General features: G+C 34.2%; 3 protein-coding genes across 3 annotated transcripts; 1 reads left to right on the plus strand and 2 right to left on the minus strand.

The window, feature by feature from the left end:
- The first annotated feature begins 2,066 nt into the window (after positions 1-2,066).
- LOC106761401 (tubby-like protein 8) lies at positions 2,067-4,670 on the plus strand. The gene is made up of 9 exons (XM_014644954.2): positions 2,067-2,678; positions 2,773-2,887; positions 3,052-3,228; positions 3,354-3,409; positions 3,498-3,594; positions 3,733-3,822; positions 3,911-4,003; positions 4,111-4,178; positions 4,291-4,670. The coding sequence occupies exons 1-9, from the start codon at positions 2,341-2,343 to the stop codon at positions 4,364-4,366; spliced, it is 1,110 nt and encodes a 369-aa protein (XP_014500440.1). The 5' UTR covers positions 2,067-2,340; the 3' UTR covers positions 4,367-4,670.
- Positions 4,671-4,869: 199 nt separating this feature from the next.
- On the minus strand, positions 4,870-8,137 carry LOC106761275 (AP2-like ethylene-responsive transcription factor At1g16060). The gene is made up of 8 exons (XM_014644810.2): positions 7,909-8,137; positions 7,737-7,819; positions 7,609-7,617; positions 7,442-7,530; positions 7,266-7,339; positions 7,145-7,195; positions 6,460-6,536; positions 4,870-5,290 (listed from the first exon to the last, which is right to left on the minus strand). Exons 1-8 carry the CDS (start codon positions 8,034-8,036, stop codon positions 4,899-4,901), a joined length of 903 nt encoding a protein of 300 aa, XP_014500296.1. The 5' UTR covers positions 8,037-8,137; the 3' UTR covers positions 4,870-4,898.
- Positions 8,138-9,635: 1,498 nt separating this feature from the next.
- On the minus strand, positions 9,636-14,420 carry LOC106761168. The gene is made up of 5 exons (XM_014644686.2): positions 14,306-14,420; positions 12,301-13,662; positions 11,263-11,337; positions 10,630-11,166; positions 9,636-9,952 (listed from the first exon to the last, which is right to left on the minus strand). Exons 2-5 carry the CDS (start codon positions 13,628-13,630, stop codon positions 9,741-9,743), a joined length of 2,154 nt encoding a protein of 717 aa, XP_014500172.1. The 5' UTR covers positions 13,631-13,662; positions 14,306-14,420; the 3' UTR covers positions 9,636-9,740.
- Positions 14,421-14,919: the final 499 nt, after the last annotated feature.

Genomic DNA, 14,919 nt, shown 5'->3' on the forward strand with positions numbered 1-14,919 from the left:
AAATATTGAAACTCTTAAATCTCGAAACCTAGAACTTCTAAATCTCAAAACCTTAAACCCTAAACGTAAAACCTTGAAATCATGAAACCCTTAAATCCTTAAATTTTGAAGTCTTAAAACCCTAAAACACAAAATCTCCAAATCTCTGAAACCCTAAAACTATCAAATTTTGAAGTCTTGAAATCCTAAAACACTAAAACTGCAAACTCCTGAAACCCTAAAACCCTGAAACTCTTAAATCTTTAAACCCTGAAATTATGAAATTTTGAAGTCCTGAAACTCTAAAACACCAAAACTCCAAAGTCCTAAAACCCTAAAACTCTAAAATATTGAAGTTTTAAAACCCTAAAACACTAAAACTCCAATTTCTTGAAACCTTAAAATTGTAAAACATTGAAACTCTGAAATCTCGAAACCTAGAAACTTCTAAATATCGAAACCTTAAACTCTAAACGTAAAACCTTGAAATCATGAAACCCTAAAACTATCAAATTTTGAAGTCTTGAAATCCTAAAATGCCAAAACTACAAACCCCTGCAACCTTAAAACTATGAACATTAAAGTTCTAAAATCTCGAAACCTTAAATCCTAAACGTAAAACCTTGAAATCATGAAACCTTTAAATCCTTAAATTTTGAAGTCTTGAAACCCTAAAACACCAAATCTCCAAATCTTTGAAACCCTATAACTATCAAATTTTGAAGTCTTGAAAGCCTAAAATACCAAAATCCAAACCCCTAAAACCATAAAACTCTAAAATATTAAAACTCTGAAATATCAAAACCTAGAACTTCTAAATCTCAAAACCTTAAACCCTAAACGTAAAACCTTGAAATCATGAAATCGTTAAATTCTTAAATTTTGAAACCTTGAAACCCTATAACACAAAATCTCCAAATCTCTGAAACCCTAAAACTATCAAATTTTGAAGTCTTGAAACCCTAAAACACCAAAACTCCAAACTCCTGAAACTCTTAAATCTTTAAATCCTGAAATTCTGAAATTTTGAAGTCCTGAAACTCTAAAACACCAAAACTCCAAAGTCCTTAAACCCTAAAACTCTGAAATTTTGAAGTGTTAAAACTCTAAAACACCAAAACTCCAAATTCTTGAAACCCTAAAACTCTAAAACATTGAAACTTTGAAATCTTGAAACCTCAAAACTTCTAAATCTCGAAACCTTAAACCCTACACGTAAAACCTTGAAATCACAAAACCCTTAAATCCTTAAATTTTGAAGTCTTGAAACCCTAAAACATCAAATCTCCAAATCTCTAAAACCCTAAAACTATCAAATTTTGAAGTCTTGAAACCCTAAAACACCAAAACTCCAAACCCCTGAAATCCTAAAACTCTGAACATTAAAACTGTGAAATCTCAAAACCTTAAAACTTTTAAATCTCAAAACTCTAAACCCTAAACCCTAAACGTAAAATACTAAAATCATGAAATTCTTAAATCTTCAAATCTTCAAATCCTGAAATCCTAAAACCCAAAATCCTGAGTAAATCCCAAAACTCCGAAACACTGAAACTGCAAAACCTCAAAACCCTAAAACTTCAAAACCTTAAAGCCTTAAACGTGACATCCTGAAACCTTCAAGCCTTCAGACCTTCAAACTCTAAATTCCTGAAAGCTTAAAACCACAAAACTTTGAAACTTTAAAATCTTGAAATTCCGAAATCCTGAATGTGAAATCCTAAAATCTAAATCTTAACGTAAAATCGTAATAGTCTTAAAATATGAAACTCTGTGAAATCTTAAAACTCTAAAATCTCAAAATCCTAAAATCCCAAATCCTTGAATTTTCACAATTTTAAATCTTAAATCTTAAACGAAAAATCCTGAAACTTTCAAATCCTCAAACCCTAAATTAGATAATATATTATATAAAATTAAAAGAAAAGAAAATGAAGAATTTTTTAAAATCAAGAATCATAAATTTAAAATTAAAAACAAACAGGAGCAAAGTGTTTGAACATTTTTTTTGGAGCCACGGTCATAGACAAAGAGTGGGTGGGAGTTTGAATATTGTTTTTTCTTTTTCTGCAAATACAGGAAATTATGAAAGTTTGAATAGTAGAATAGTGACCGTTAAGCGTGAGTGGGTAGGAAAATAAAAAATGGAAAAAAAGTAGTGCATTGCCCAAAGCTTGATTTTGAAATTCAAACATGGCGAAGGGACCCACTTGCAGAGAGTAAATTGAAATAAAAATCTAGTATTTACCCAATTCATTATCATGCGTACCTGTTACATCGTCCCAGTGTTGTGTTCGAAGATTGCCATGGTTGTTTTGCCTGTTTCCTAATTTAAACTGTCCAACAACAATTCCAGGAACGATGAAGAAGACGAATGCTTTGTCGGTCTCAACCACACGCACTTACAGTTCTCTCTACTTCAATCCTCTGAACCACCCCAGCCACTGCCGAAGCTCCAGCACGGACTGTGTCGGAAAATCTCAGTTTGAATTTGAAGATGAGCACCCCGACAAGGAAAACCACAATGTCAATGTCAACAAGCCCAAGCCTTTCAGGTCTCTCTCCACTGACAGAATCTTGAAGCCCTCCTCCCTTGAATTCTGCATGCAGATGAACCACTTTCAAACCTCCCTCAACATCTGGGACTACTCTGATTCCGAGTCTGCTCCTGCTTCCTCCTGGTCCACACTGCCTAACAAGTCTCTCTCTCTATCTCTCTCTCTCTCTCTCCTCTTTTCTTTTCATTTTCCTCTCTCATTTTCACCTTGCTTAACTAGTTTCGACAATGTCCAGGTCCTTGATCTGTAGACCCTTGCCCTTAGATGTTGGAAGGTGCACATGTTTTATTCTCAAGGAGCCAACGCCACATGGACTGTCAGGGGGCACTTTCTTCTCTCTTTATACCAATGTAATTCAACTCAATTCGACTCTTCTGCTCATAATAATTTCTTTAGACTAATGAATATATTGTTATGGATGATTGCGGATGTAGTGGTAATGAATAAGTATATTGTTATGTATGGTCATTGCATTTTTTAGTTGCTGCTTCTCACTTGGGCAACACCATTATAGGAAGGCCAGGGACGGCAGAACAGGAAACTGGCCGTGGCCCACCACAAACGGCGGAATGGAAGGTCTTACTTCACCGTAGCTCAGAATGTAAAAGGATTACTCTCCCATTCTGATGATACTTTTCTTGGCACAGTAACAGCTAACCTCATCGGCTCAAAATACTACATTTGGGATCAGGTTCCTTTTTCTCTTTTAATTTACCTTTTGTCTATATTCTATACTCATGCTAGTGTTTGTCAGTAGTAGAAGATGTTTGCTGAATTAGTGTTAATTTCAACCATCATCCTCTGTTTGATTGTTAGGCGTATTGTCGTAATTCCGGCGGTAAACAACCAAAGCCACCTCTTGCTGTTGTGACGTAAGTCAGTATCTTTTTCATCTTTCTCCATCCCCCCACCAACTCTCATTATCCTCTGCCTAAGTTCAACACTTGAATGATCACGCAGCTATATACCCACCATAACAACGTGTACAGGAAGTCACAGAAGCATGAGAGCATATGTACCCAAGCATCAATGCGTGCCACTCAAGAACACAAACCAGGTTAACTATGAATGTTCTATAATGTGTTAGGTTTGAATATTCCATCTTGGATTCACATCTAAATGCTATTATTTACAGTTGGATTAGGTTTCAATATTCAAGTTCCAATTTTGTAAAAATGGGGTTATTTTGGTACAGGTACAACATATAAAGGGATTGCCAATTAATTGGGAGGGAAAGCTGGACAAAGTCCATCAACTGTTCTCAAAGGCCCCACTTTACAACAAGGTAGGAGGAGCCTGAAAGGGTAGTTTCTTTGTATCTACAATCAGGCACATGCATCTGGACTTGCTTAATTTTTTCATTGGTTTTTCAGATTTCAAAGCAATATGAGCTTGACTTCAGAGATAAAGGAAAGGCAGGACTCAAAATCCAAAGATCAGTTAAAAATTTCCAGCTAACTTTAGAGGTATGTTAAGAGTATTTGGACCTTCTGTTGGTGGTGAATCATATAATTAGAACTAAATTCTGGGCAAAGGGTGTGTTTTGTTCCGTAAATCATTTTTTTTTGTACAGGAGAATGGGAGTCAGACGATACTGCAGCTGGGGAGGGCAGGAAAATCAAAATTCGTCATGGACTACAGGTATCACTGAAGCAATGCATAGCTCTAAAACATTTTGTTATAATAATAACCTAAGTTTTAGGATTGGTTTGACAGCAATTACATTTTCTTCTGCGCCTCTTCAACTCTGCAGGTACCCTTTGACAGGTTACCAGGCGTTTTGCATGTGTTTAGCTTCCATGGATGCAAAACTCTGTTGCACAGTGTAATGGGGAATTTCTGTTACCAAACTTGGTTCAATCTCTGAACAGCTACGCAAACAAACACAAGTAGTTAACAGACCGTGTCAGATGGTGTCGTTTTCGAAGGAAATTGAATATTTTGCCGGATTTGTTGTATTTGGTATCTCCAAGATTCAACTCGGAAGGCAAAGATACCAAGTCATCAAATCTATAAATCTTTGTAGTCCCACTTTCAAGTGTTCTGAACATGCCTAACCTTGTCTCTGAAGCATTTACGATTTATATAATCAAATGCTGAAAATCCTTGTCTCTGATGTTTGTTCACTTCTCTGCTTTCATGTGTTATTCTGAATTTGGCTAACTTTGTTTCACGTATAATCTAAACCAAGCAGTTGCATGAGTTCAAAATCAACGGTTAAGTTGAAAATCTTAAATTGAAGGTGAAAGGGAGGCTTACATTCCATTTAGTTTAAGTTAAAGAATGAATTAATGTATGCATGCATGTATATTCCATTATATAAGCAAAGGAAGCAATGGAAATCGTTGTTGAAATTAATAATCAAGCATTAAGGTCACAATGAAAAATTGGTGAAGCAATGGAGGTCAAGTCGCCAAATATAATGTCATCAGTGTCTGTGTAGATTCCAGCTGAATCTTGAGTTTCAAACAAAGTTTGAATATCTTCGGGGAATGTGCGAGGAGGACGAGGAGGAAGGTTTGAGGTGGAGGGTGAAGAAGGTGGCAGCGGCGGTAAAGGGCCCAATGTTGCAGATCCAGATGGTGTTGGGCTTGGGCTTGGGCTGTCATTGTGGGCTTGAAGTTGAGGTTGAGATTGGTCTTTTGGACGTAGCCATTTCATATAACGACTGAGGTCAAAGTTGGTAACAGCATTAAGTCCACGGTATTCTATGGCCGCCATATCGTACGCCACTGCTGCTTCTTCTTCTGTACCTGCATTGCATAAACTCATTTTTAAGCTCCATAAAATTATTAAATTCAGATTATTTAATTAAAAAATATTTTTATATTATTTATTTATTGTAATTAATATTTATTTATTTAATTGTTTGTTTTATAAGTTGTACTTAGCAGCTCCTTAAAAATGTTTGAAAGAAATAGACAATATTTAAGTAGCCTTAATGAGCAGTTGAGTTTGGTGATCTACTTCTTAACTTCTTAACTAACTATATTCGATTGCACATTTCCATCATTTTCATTGTCTTGTTGATTTGACCTGTTGGGTCCCACGTTGGAGGAAGTCTGTCAAATGGATTTATGTACACTCGTCTCCTTCTTTAAGATTGTCTTCTTTGTTTGTCATGCATGTTTAGGGAAACACACTATCATTAAAATGTTTAAAACAAATATTTAGTAATAATTTAAATTGTCAACTCAAAGGAGTGCTTCCATTTCTTTAAAAGTAAATAAAACAAACTATGAATATAAAAGTATTATTAATAATTTGTATTAAATTATAGACGTCATATACTCTATAATTCATTTTGTATTTTAAATACTCTTTAGCTTTTACTATTTGTACATACCTCGTGGTGTTATTAATAATTATTTCAATAATTTTCATAAACAGAATCATCATCGCATGCAATCTTTCTACACTCTTCCCGTTTTTAAGTATAGTTTTATTTAGCCTTTAAAAACATTTTGAACTCGTTCATATTTTCAATCAATTATACACTTAGAATATTTTCAACCAAATACTATTAATTTTTGTCTTTAATTTGTTCAATAAATTATATCATTATTTTGATAAAACCATTTCTGTCTTTTATTCACGTAAAAAAAAATTACAATTATTTTGGAATGGAAATAGAATATTTTATCTTTAAAAAATTAATTGTTGAGTACCAATGCATTCAATTACAAAAATAATCTCTCTCTCTCTTTCTCTTTTTCTTATATTCTCTTTAAGAAATTCTAAACAAATATATGCATGTGGTTTATAATTCTGAGCAAATTGTACTGATAAATAGTAATTATTAATATATTTTAGTTTATCAATTTCTTCATGACTGTTAGATTACCGAACAGAATCTAAGAAAAATTACACTTGTTGAGACAACTGAATTTACTCTAAAAGAAGGAAATGCAAGGAAAATTACCGTATGTTCCAAGGTATAGATATTTATTGCCGAAGACTCTGCCAATTCGTGCTTCCCATCTTCCATTGTGATGGTGTCTATAAATCGGTGAAAACAAACATTTCAGACAAATTTTCTACTTATTCAAGATAATTTAAATAAAGAAAAACTCTTTTTAACAACACTTTTTTAATAATTTTTTGACAATGTATACGTGATAATTTGTGATTGGTTCGTTTTAAATATTTTTTAAACATAAATTCAAATAGACCAATAAAATAACAACACATATTCTGTTGTCAAAAAATATTGTCAAAATATCATCATCCTTTAAATAATTCCACGACATCTTTTCTACTTTTTATTTATATTTTGCTTATAAAACAGTATGGGAAATATGTGTAAAGTGAATAAAAAGATTAATTATTTAGGAAAAAGGGGCACAGTGTTATCCATTCAGTCCATTAATGATGATTATTAAGAACCGAAATTGTGGATGGAAAGAACGACAGAAGGATGAAAGAAGCTACAGATATCAACACCAATGAGCTATCCTACAGATAATGCTTTGCAGAATATTGGGTCCTTTGGTTGCACCCAGAACTTCTTTTATTCAACACAATATGACCCACAAATATTTAATGTGTCTCCAAATCCTTTTACTTTTCTAAAAGGAACTAAATCAAATATCTCTTCTTAATTATACCTTGCTACGCCTCTGAATTTTGAGACTCCCCGAGAGAACCCGCTACTTTTTCTGCAAATTAAAGATTAATTCATGCTGGAACACATAACACTACACACAAATCAGTCATAAGAAAAAAAACCTTCTTAAGGATCCGATATACTCTTCCTTGGATTGATCCTCCATCTCCTTAAGCTGCTCTTCATAATTTGATACCTATATATATACGTAGAATGAACAGTGCATTTTTATCATAATATATATAATTATTCATGAAGCAACCAAAGTTCGTCTGAAGGATTCAACGAAAAGATTTACCGGGAAATTGAGGAGGGTTTCCGGACCCCAATACTTCAATGCTGCCAAATCGTAAGCACGTGCCGCAGCATCTTCATCGTCGTATGCTCCTGTAACAAACAAATCACGCACTCATTCATTATTCCAATCACTACTGGTATAAATCATATATTTATTACATCACGTACCCAGATATACTGCAGTGCCGTGTTCAATTTCCACCGCCGTCGATCCACCGTGAACCGAGAAGATCAAAATCAAGAATGAGAGATGAAATTGGTAATAATTTTATAGGAATGGAGAAAAATTAAAGAACCTTGTCTTCCTTTCTTGTTCTGCGCTTGGTTCCAGGAAGTTTTATCCCAGAGATGAGCCTCGTATCGACCTGTCCATCGATGCCTATGAATGAATGAATGAAAAACACATTGAGTGATGATTTGAATATTAGAAAATGGATTGAAAGATCGAAAAAGAAAGAATGAATTGACCTGGTAACACCCCTGTAGGGTGAGGTTCGTGGCAAGGGAGTGTCTCTTGGAATGGTTTTGCGTGGGCGCTTCTTCTTGAGCATGGGAGAGTCGACGCAGAGGGTTTTGTGTGAGGTTTTGGCAGCCATTGAAGCGATTTAGCAAGAGTATGACAAAGGACACTGATGTCATAAAATATGAAACAACTTTCGAAAGATGCGATGAAAAACAGTTGGAAGTTGAGGAGTCAGTGAGTCAGTGTTTATCATTACCACATTTATCATTATTTAATAATAATAATAATAATAGCAATAATAATTTCGAAAATATAATAACCGGCCGGCCACAAATCAAAAACATTGTTTTTATTACGTCGCCGTCTTTAGGCTGCCTCTGCTGTAAAGTAAATCCATTTTTCCTCATTTAACTGAATTATTATTGTTAAATGATTGATAAAATAAAAAAATGTATTCACTTTGAAAATATTTGATGAGGCCTAAGCAAATGGAGAATGGGAGTAAGTTAGAAAAAGAGGGAACATAAAGATAGGTTTTGATGAGAAAGATATAATATGAGGGGATTGGAAGGAAGAGTTAAAAGAGTGAGAGTCAAATAATTAATAATAAAGGATAAGATTGAGATGATGGGTAGAAACAAAGGTAGTTGGATGGTATTGATATAAAAATATAGCATGAATAAATACAAAATACAATCGTTAATTTGGCAGGAGGTATTTTATCTTTGTGGGATAAGGATGTTTTTGAGATAAAACAGTTTATTTTCTTGGTGAAGGTGGATGGTTGTCTCAAAACAATAAGGGAGAGAAATAGTGATGGTTAATGTTTATCCACCAATTCCTTAATCTTTATTTTTGAAGAGAAAGAAATTAAAAAGCAATGGTAATTATATTTATATTTTAACATGCAATTACATACATTTAATAATATATTGAAAAAGTAAAATAGTCATAAAAAAAATTGTATTTGTAAAGAAAATAAAAAAAAAAGTAAAGGATAATATTAAATGAGTGTATGAAATTTTTGCATGTTAATATGTGAACACTTATTTTCTCTCTTTGGATGCACATGTATATGTTTGTTGTGAAAATCTTGATTGTTGTGAAGAATTATAGACCAATTATAGGATGAGTATGTTTCTCCTAGGAATAAACCTTCTCCAAAATGTTCTAGTATAAAATAGAGTTAATTATGTTTTTATCTCTAAACTATTAAATGTTTTTTTTGTTTTAATTTATCTTTCAAACTTTGTTATGTTTTATCAATTGTATAATAATAAAGAAATATAAAACATTACAATAACATTATTGCAACATGTTTATATTTCTTTTTCATGTTTATGCAACTACTTGTAAATCATTAAAAATCGGACTAACAAAACTAACTCTCAATTTTTATGAAGAACAAATCAAAACGAAATAGATCAATCTGCATTTGACTTTTTTTTATTGAGTGCTACCATTCTAATTCCATCATGCTATAAAATTTTTTAAATAGTTACACTTCCATGTCAAAAATAATTTTATTTTCTAATTCAAATAAAACATTTTAAAAACTTCATAAATTATTTTAAAACCAGACAGAGAAATTACTCACGACTGGAATTTGTTTACATTGGCGTGTACTTTACCAAAAAGTAAAAATTATGTGACTACGTATAATTGGCATCAATCTAAAATGTAAATATAAATAATAATCTGAACAGATGCTCGGACATGGCTATGAAATTCATACATAAATAAATATAACCTTACTATACCTTTCCTACACCAAAATCTGGTTTCTTTCTACTTACCACTAAGAAACTTTTGAGATAATAATGTATTACTAAGTTCACTACTCGCCAAGGGCACAAGGAATACATGGAGGGTCTTTGGATTGGTCGCAAGGGGTTATTCGCTCCAAACAATACTCATGAAAGGTGTGGCCACATGATAGGACAGCAACAGAAGGCGATGTAGGTGGAAGGGAAATAGGCCCTTCTGGTTCGTAGGAGAGATCCCTCTTGCACAAAAAGCACTTATAACCAATTGGTTCTGGCGTTTGATCTGAACCAGAAGAAAGCTAACACATTAGCACATTCTACGAACATGATACTCAACAAAATCCAGCTCTACAAAGGCAACAACTTTTGCTAATTCTTTCACTGTTAAAATGACATTCATAGATAAATTATGAGCTTTAAAAGGAGCTAGAAGCACTTCATATATTTGATAGACCAGATTTTAAAAGAAAGGCAGAGATTTTTCCCACGACAGACTATCTATAATTGACGTTATACGCCAAATAAAGTATAATGGACTTTAAGTAAAGAATATCAGAAGTCAAGGAACGAGTATCAGGCCTCATGAATTAAGGTTGTGTGTGTGTGTGTGAAAGATATTTAGGCCACACCTCTATGAATATACTAAAATTTAAAACAATCCTACCGGCAAAGTGATTATCCTGGGATGCGCTTTAGGGAAAGGAATTACGATAACAATAATTCGTGAAAAACGACTTTTTAATTGAGAATCTCACTGGAAAATAAAATATAATAATCCTGCTCCCCTCATCAGAATAATGAACATATTTTCAATGCCTATTAAATGCACTAGTAAGTTAGATGCAAATGAACCTCAATATATGGTGAAGAAAATTCAAATAAATTAACTTCCTTAAATCAAGGAGGACACAAGGAATATGTTAAATACGCAAGAAGAAATAAAGAAGCTCCAAGAGATACCTTTAAATTTAATGTGATTGGAAGCAGTTCTAGGAACAGCTGGTATAATTGAAGCCTTCAATCGCTTGTGAGCCAAAGCCTGAGCTAACAGTTGATGCTGATTAGATAGGCTAGTACGAGGTGATTTATAGGATGAGGGGTGGTGGAAAGATGAGACTCTCTTGTGATTAGGTGGGGGTAAAGGAGCTGCGTGCATTTTATGAGGAATTACCCGGGTTGTGTTTGGGACTGGTAGAGCAGATTTAGTCCAAGTTGTTGGGAGCAATGGAGGAACAACAGACTGAGTAGCTTGGGGCATGATAGATTGGGCTGGGTGGGCCAAGGGAGAAATTGCTCGGGATGTAATCGGGACTGATGGAGCCAATCTGGTCCTTGTTGGAATTGATGGATTTATGAACTGAGTTGGCATTGTCTTCCTGCGTTGATTCTGGACAGTGGATGACAGCGGTTGAGAAGCAGCTCTCTTTAGAGATGACATGATGGGTGACCTTGAAACTTGAGCAGTCATATTTCCACTTCCAGTATGTATTCCTAGATCTGAAAAAGCTAGTTTATTGCTTCCATTGTATAAAAATAAAGAAATATCCAAATAGTGAGTGGATATAATGATATGTCGTTTAAGAAGGTAATCACCAGAAGTAGATTGTGGTTGAAGACGGGAGTTTGATTGATGAATAGAACCACCTGCCTGAGATTGGCCATGATCACCTACAAAATGAATCTTAATAAGTAAATAGCAATCGATCATTCACTCCATCTGCAATTTTCTAAAATCTACAGACATGCGATGTCTGCCTATATGCATCAAATGAAATGCTAACATTTGAAATAATCCTACATAACAATGATCAGGGCTCTTGTTGATACTTGGTTATGAAGCACCATGAGTAAACCAAGTAAAAAGGTTTGTAAAAGTCCATATGCTATTCCTTAAATGAGCAAGCAATACATTTAAATGAAGATCTTTCAACAAACATGAATAATACTAAATTAATAACTTGAAAATGTAGGTTGCAGAGTGTGTTTTAAGGATAGTTCAATTTGAGGTACTTCATAACTATCCATTTAAATTATTTCAAGCAAAACAAAGAAACGAGTGGGCAAGAAACAGCAAAAGGTACCACCTGAGAAATTGGAGATGTGGTCCTTTCACAAGTTAATAATCATGTTTATTTTACTTTTATTTATGTAAAAGATTTGGTCCTTTCACAAGTTTAAAAAGACAACGCATATATAAGTAGATACAGAAAACAACTCCAAATCAAAAAGATGAGTCTGGGTGAAGTGTTTAGTCACCGCAAATCGGTGACAAATAATTTATCTAATTATCTCTGCTTAATAGATCAACAAGACAATAAAAGGAAGAATGTGGTCTACTGGAACATGAAAGATCAAGCGCCCAAAACTTCTATAAAAGTAGAGAAAGTAGCTTAAAAAATAACACTTTAAAGAACGATACAAATCACCTGCTACATTTGAAATGGATTTTATGTGAACTAATAAAAAGCAAAGGAGCAAAAGACTAAATTCCATTATGTTTTAACAAAAACTGCTAAAGACGATCAAATATGTGTATGCTTATTGAGAATGGTGTCAAATTTAAGGAGATTTCACTGAGGTATACCAAAGTTTATGAGCAGAAAATAAGAAATGAAGCAGTAGAACACATACTTGTAAGATCCTGCCCTCTGATGCTTCTAGGGGCCATGGCTAACGAAGGAGTAGAGAAAACCTGTGACGCAAACTTATCATTATTTTTATGTAACAGCTCGGCGGGTAACTTATCAGTTATCATTTTGCTTGAAGAGGGCAGTAGCTGGCCATTCACATTGTTCTGTCCACTTTCAAAAGGCACAGTTTTGCTGGCAACAACTGGCAATGAATTTAGATCCATGCATCTTTCAGGGCCAACATTGCGACCTATGTCTGTAAATTCCATACTTATGTCTTTCACACCTCCAAGACCTAAATTCCTACTGACCTGTCCTAAATAATGGTTTTGATCATCGGAGGCTGGCCTTTGAAAAGCGTATGAAGGTCCAAGACATAAACCGGGTCTAGAATCAAAAAGAGCTTCATGATTGCTTGCAGGAGCTAAATCAGATATGATTTCTCTTTCATTCTGAAAACCCGAAAAAGCAACATTTGTGTCTAAACCAGAATTTAAGGAGCCTCTGCTACCCTGTTGATTGTGGTAAGTACTGATTGAAGGAAGAAATGCACTCTCAAGATGACAGGTCGAATTGAATTTTGGCATCTCAGCTCCTGATGTGAACTCATTGATATTACTTCCAGAACTAATGGTCCTAAATTTTTCATCACGTTTTCCAATTGCAAGCAATGGTTCTGCACCACCTTGATTTGGATTACAGAGTGACATTCCCAGATTCATATCTAGTGAAGGTTGATCAATATTACCACTCATTGTTCTTCCCCTAGGATTAAACATTTGTGGCCTGGTGTTTAAACCATAACCTGGGGTCACATACATCCCACCACCATCAGGCTTCTCAAAGTTATTTAGATTGAAGGCAGCATTCCTCACATTAGCAGGGATTGTTAGATTGTTCTGCCTATCATACTGATATGGCCACCCTATGTATCCTTCCGGACATGGATAACAAGAATTTGGTCTGCATGGAAGAAAATTATGTTCTTCTGCCCTGTGTGAGTAATTATGGTCCATCTGGAAATTCTGATAACTTCTGAACTGAGAGGAATCGTGTTCTTCTGTGCTGTGTGAGTAATTATGGTCCCTCTGAAAATTCTGATAACTTCTAAACTGAGAGGAATCATTCATTGAAGTTCCTCCAGCTGTTTCATTGCTAATAAAATGAGATGTTTCATTCAAATTCCAGTGGGGAAAAGGAGATTGTGAACCCACGGGCAGAAGGGTGGTTGTATCATTAGGACTCCTAGCACAGTTAGCAGACTCAGTGTTCATTAAACTGAATCTGAGTTCTTCACTGAGTTCTGTCACGGAGGCGGAAGAAAAGGGCATTTTATTCTTTCAACTGTCTAGTGAGGATAGTTCTGTCACGATAAAAGTAAGATAGAGAACAAGTAAATCCAGTTAATTAAAACTCATACAACTTGAGGATAATCATACAATAGATGGTAGTGATTCTACAAAGAATGCAAAGTTATTGGCAGGATGAGGAAAGACAAATCTCGGATTCCTTTGAGCATGAACAAATCTATTGAAATTAGCACATCATACAAAAGGAAACTGTCATTTCATGCTCTCCCCAATATTGAAATAAACAAACAGCAAGAAGCAAGCAGAGATACTAAAGAACTTGAAAGATGTAAACTTGAGCTAGAAAATATCAGTGCAAGAAAAATCTGCTGATATCGGGTAGGTGTAGTTTCCCTTTCCCCAATCAATTTATATAAACCCGTTCCTCCCTAATCCAAAATCACTAATTGATTAATAATGAGCATGATGAAAAAGGTTAATCGAAGTGAGAAAATAACGATTCGGCAAAAGCGGAGAACATAGAACTCCGAAAATGATGAAACTGTAAATCTAGAAGAAAAATATTAAAAAAGAAAGAAAGAAAGAAAAAGGTGAAATGGAAGTGGCGCAGGATTGAAAAGAAAAAGATGAGAAGAATCCGAAGGACGAAGAAGAGAAGGATAGAATGTTAGGGTTAGGGTTGGGAAAAAGACATACCAGTTGGGTTGGGTGTGGGGTTCTGGAATTGCGGTGAAGGTGGTAAGGTCGGATGAGACTGAGAGAAGAGAAATTGGGGGGTTTTGGCGCCCTAGTGAGGTAGACATTTTAAAGGGTTCGGTGTGGGGTCTACCAGTATCTGCACACGTGTTTCTTCTTCTCTCTCTACTTCACAATTCACATGCTTCTTCCTCCATTCTCTCACCATAACTATTATTACTAATATTAGCACTGCCATCTTTTTACTATAATGCAACAAATTTAACAAAGGTAAAAGAAATACTATATAACATTTATTGATTTTATTATTTAATATACCAATCAAATTAACATTGTTATCATATCATATAGTTCGTAATATAATTTTTTTTAAACAAAAATACATTTGAAGCTTTTTTACCTTTTTAATTTACTAAATTTATTTTTTCATTGTATATTGATTTTTTAATTACTTAAATCAAATTCTTATCAAAAAACTTGGGACTTAGAAGTTACTAAATGTATATCAATTTTTTTTAATAAATAATATTTAATTTTTCATCTTCTCTCTTTGAAAATTATACCTTTACATGCTACAAAATAAGATTTGTACCAAAATAAATGTTTACCAAGCA

Source organism: Vigna radiata, chromosome 5 (genome assembly GCF_000741045.1).
Source record: "Vigna radiata var. radiata cultivar VC1973A chromosome 5, Vradiata_ver6, whole genome shotgun sequence".
In the NCBI taxonomy this organism is placed as follows: Eukaryota; Viridiplantae; Streptophyta; class Magnoliopsida; order Fabales; family Fabaceae; genus Vigna; species Vigna radiata.

What these genes read in the sequence shown, in the direction of transcription:
- LOC106761275 (XM_014644810.2), bottom strand. Translation starts at nt 8,036, where the DNA reads ATGGCTGCCAAAACCTCACACAAAACCCTCTGCGTCGACTCTCCCATG. An exon ending in CCCTACAGGGGTGTTACCAG is followed by an intron (nt 7,820 to 7,908) that starts GTCAATTCATTC and finishes ATTCATTCATAG; the next exon opens with GCATCGATGGACAGGTCGAT. An exon ending in TCTATACCTTGGAACATACG is followed by an intron (nt 5,291 to 6,459) that starts GTAATTTTCCTT and finishes TATGCAATGCAG; the next exon opens with GTACAGAAGAAGAAGCAGCA.
- LOC106761168 (XM_014644686.2), bottom strand. Translation starts at nt 13,630, where the DNA reads ATGCCCTTTTCTTCCGCCTCCGTGACAGAACTCAGTGAAGAACTCAGA. An exon ending in CAGAGGGCAGGATCTTACAA is followed by an intron (nt 11,338 to 12,300) that starts GTATGTGTTCTA and finishes TTCATTTTGTAG; the next exon opens with GTGATCATGGCCAATCTCAG. An exon ending in TCAACCACAATCTACTTCTG is followed by an intron (nt 11,167 to 11,262) that starts GTGATTACCTTC and finishes TAGCTTTTTCAG; the next exon opens with ATCTAGGAATACATACTGGA.
- LOC106761401 (XM_014644954.2), top strand. Translation starts at nt 2,341, where the DNA reads ATGAAGAAGACGAATGCTTTGTCGGTCTCAACCACACGCACTTACAGT. An exon ending in CCACCTCTTGCTGTTGTGAC is followed by an intron (nt 3,410 to 3,497) that starts GTAAGTCAGTAT and finishes ATGATCACGCAG; the next exon opens with CTATATACCCACCATAACAA. An exon ending in ATTTCCAGCTAACTTTAGAG is followed by an intron (nt 4,004 to 4,110) that starts GTATGTTAAGAG and finishes TTTTTTGTACAG; the next exon opens with GAGAATGGGAGTCAGACGAT.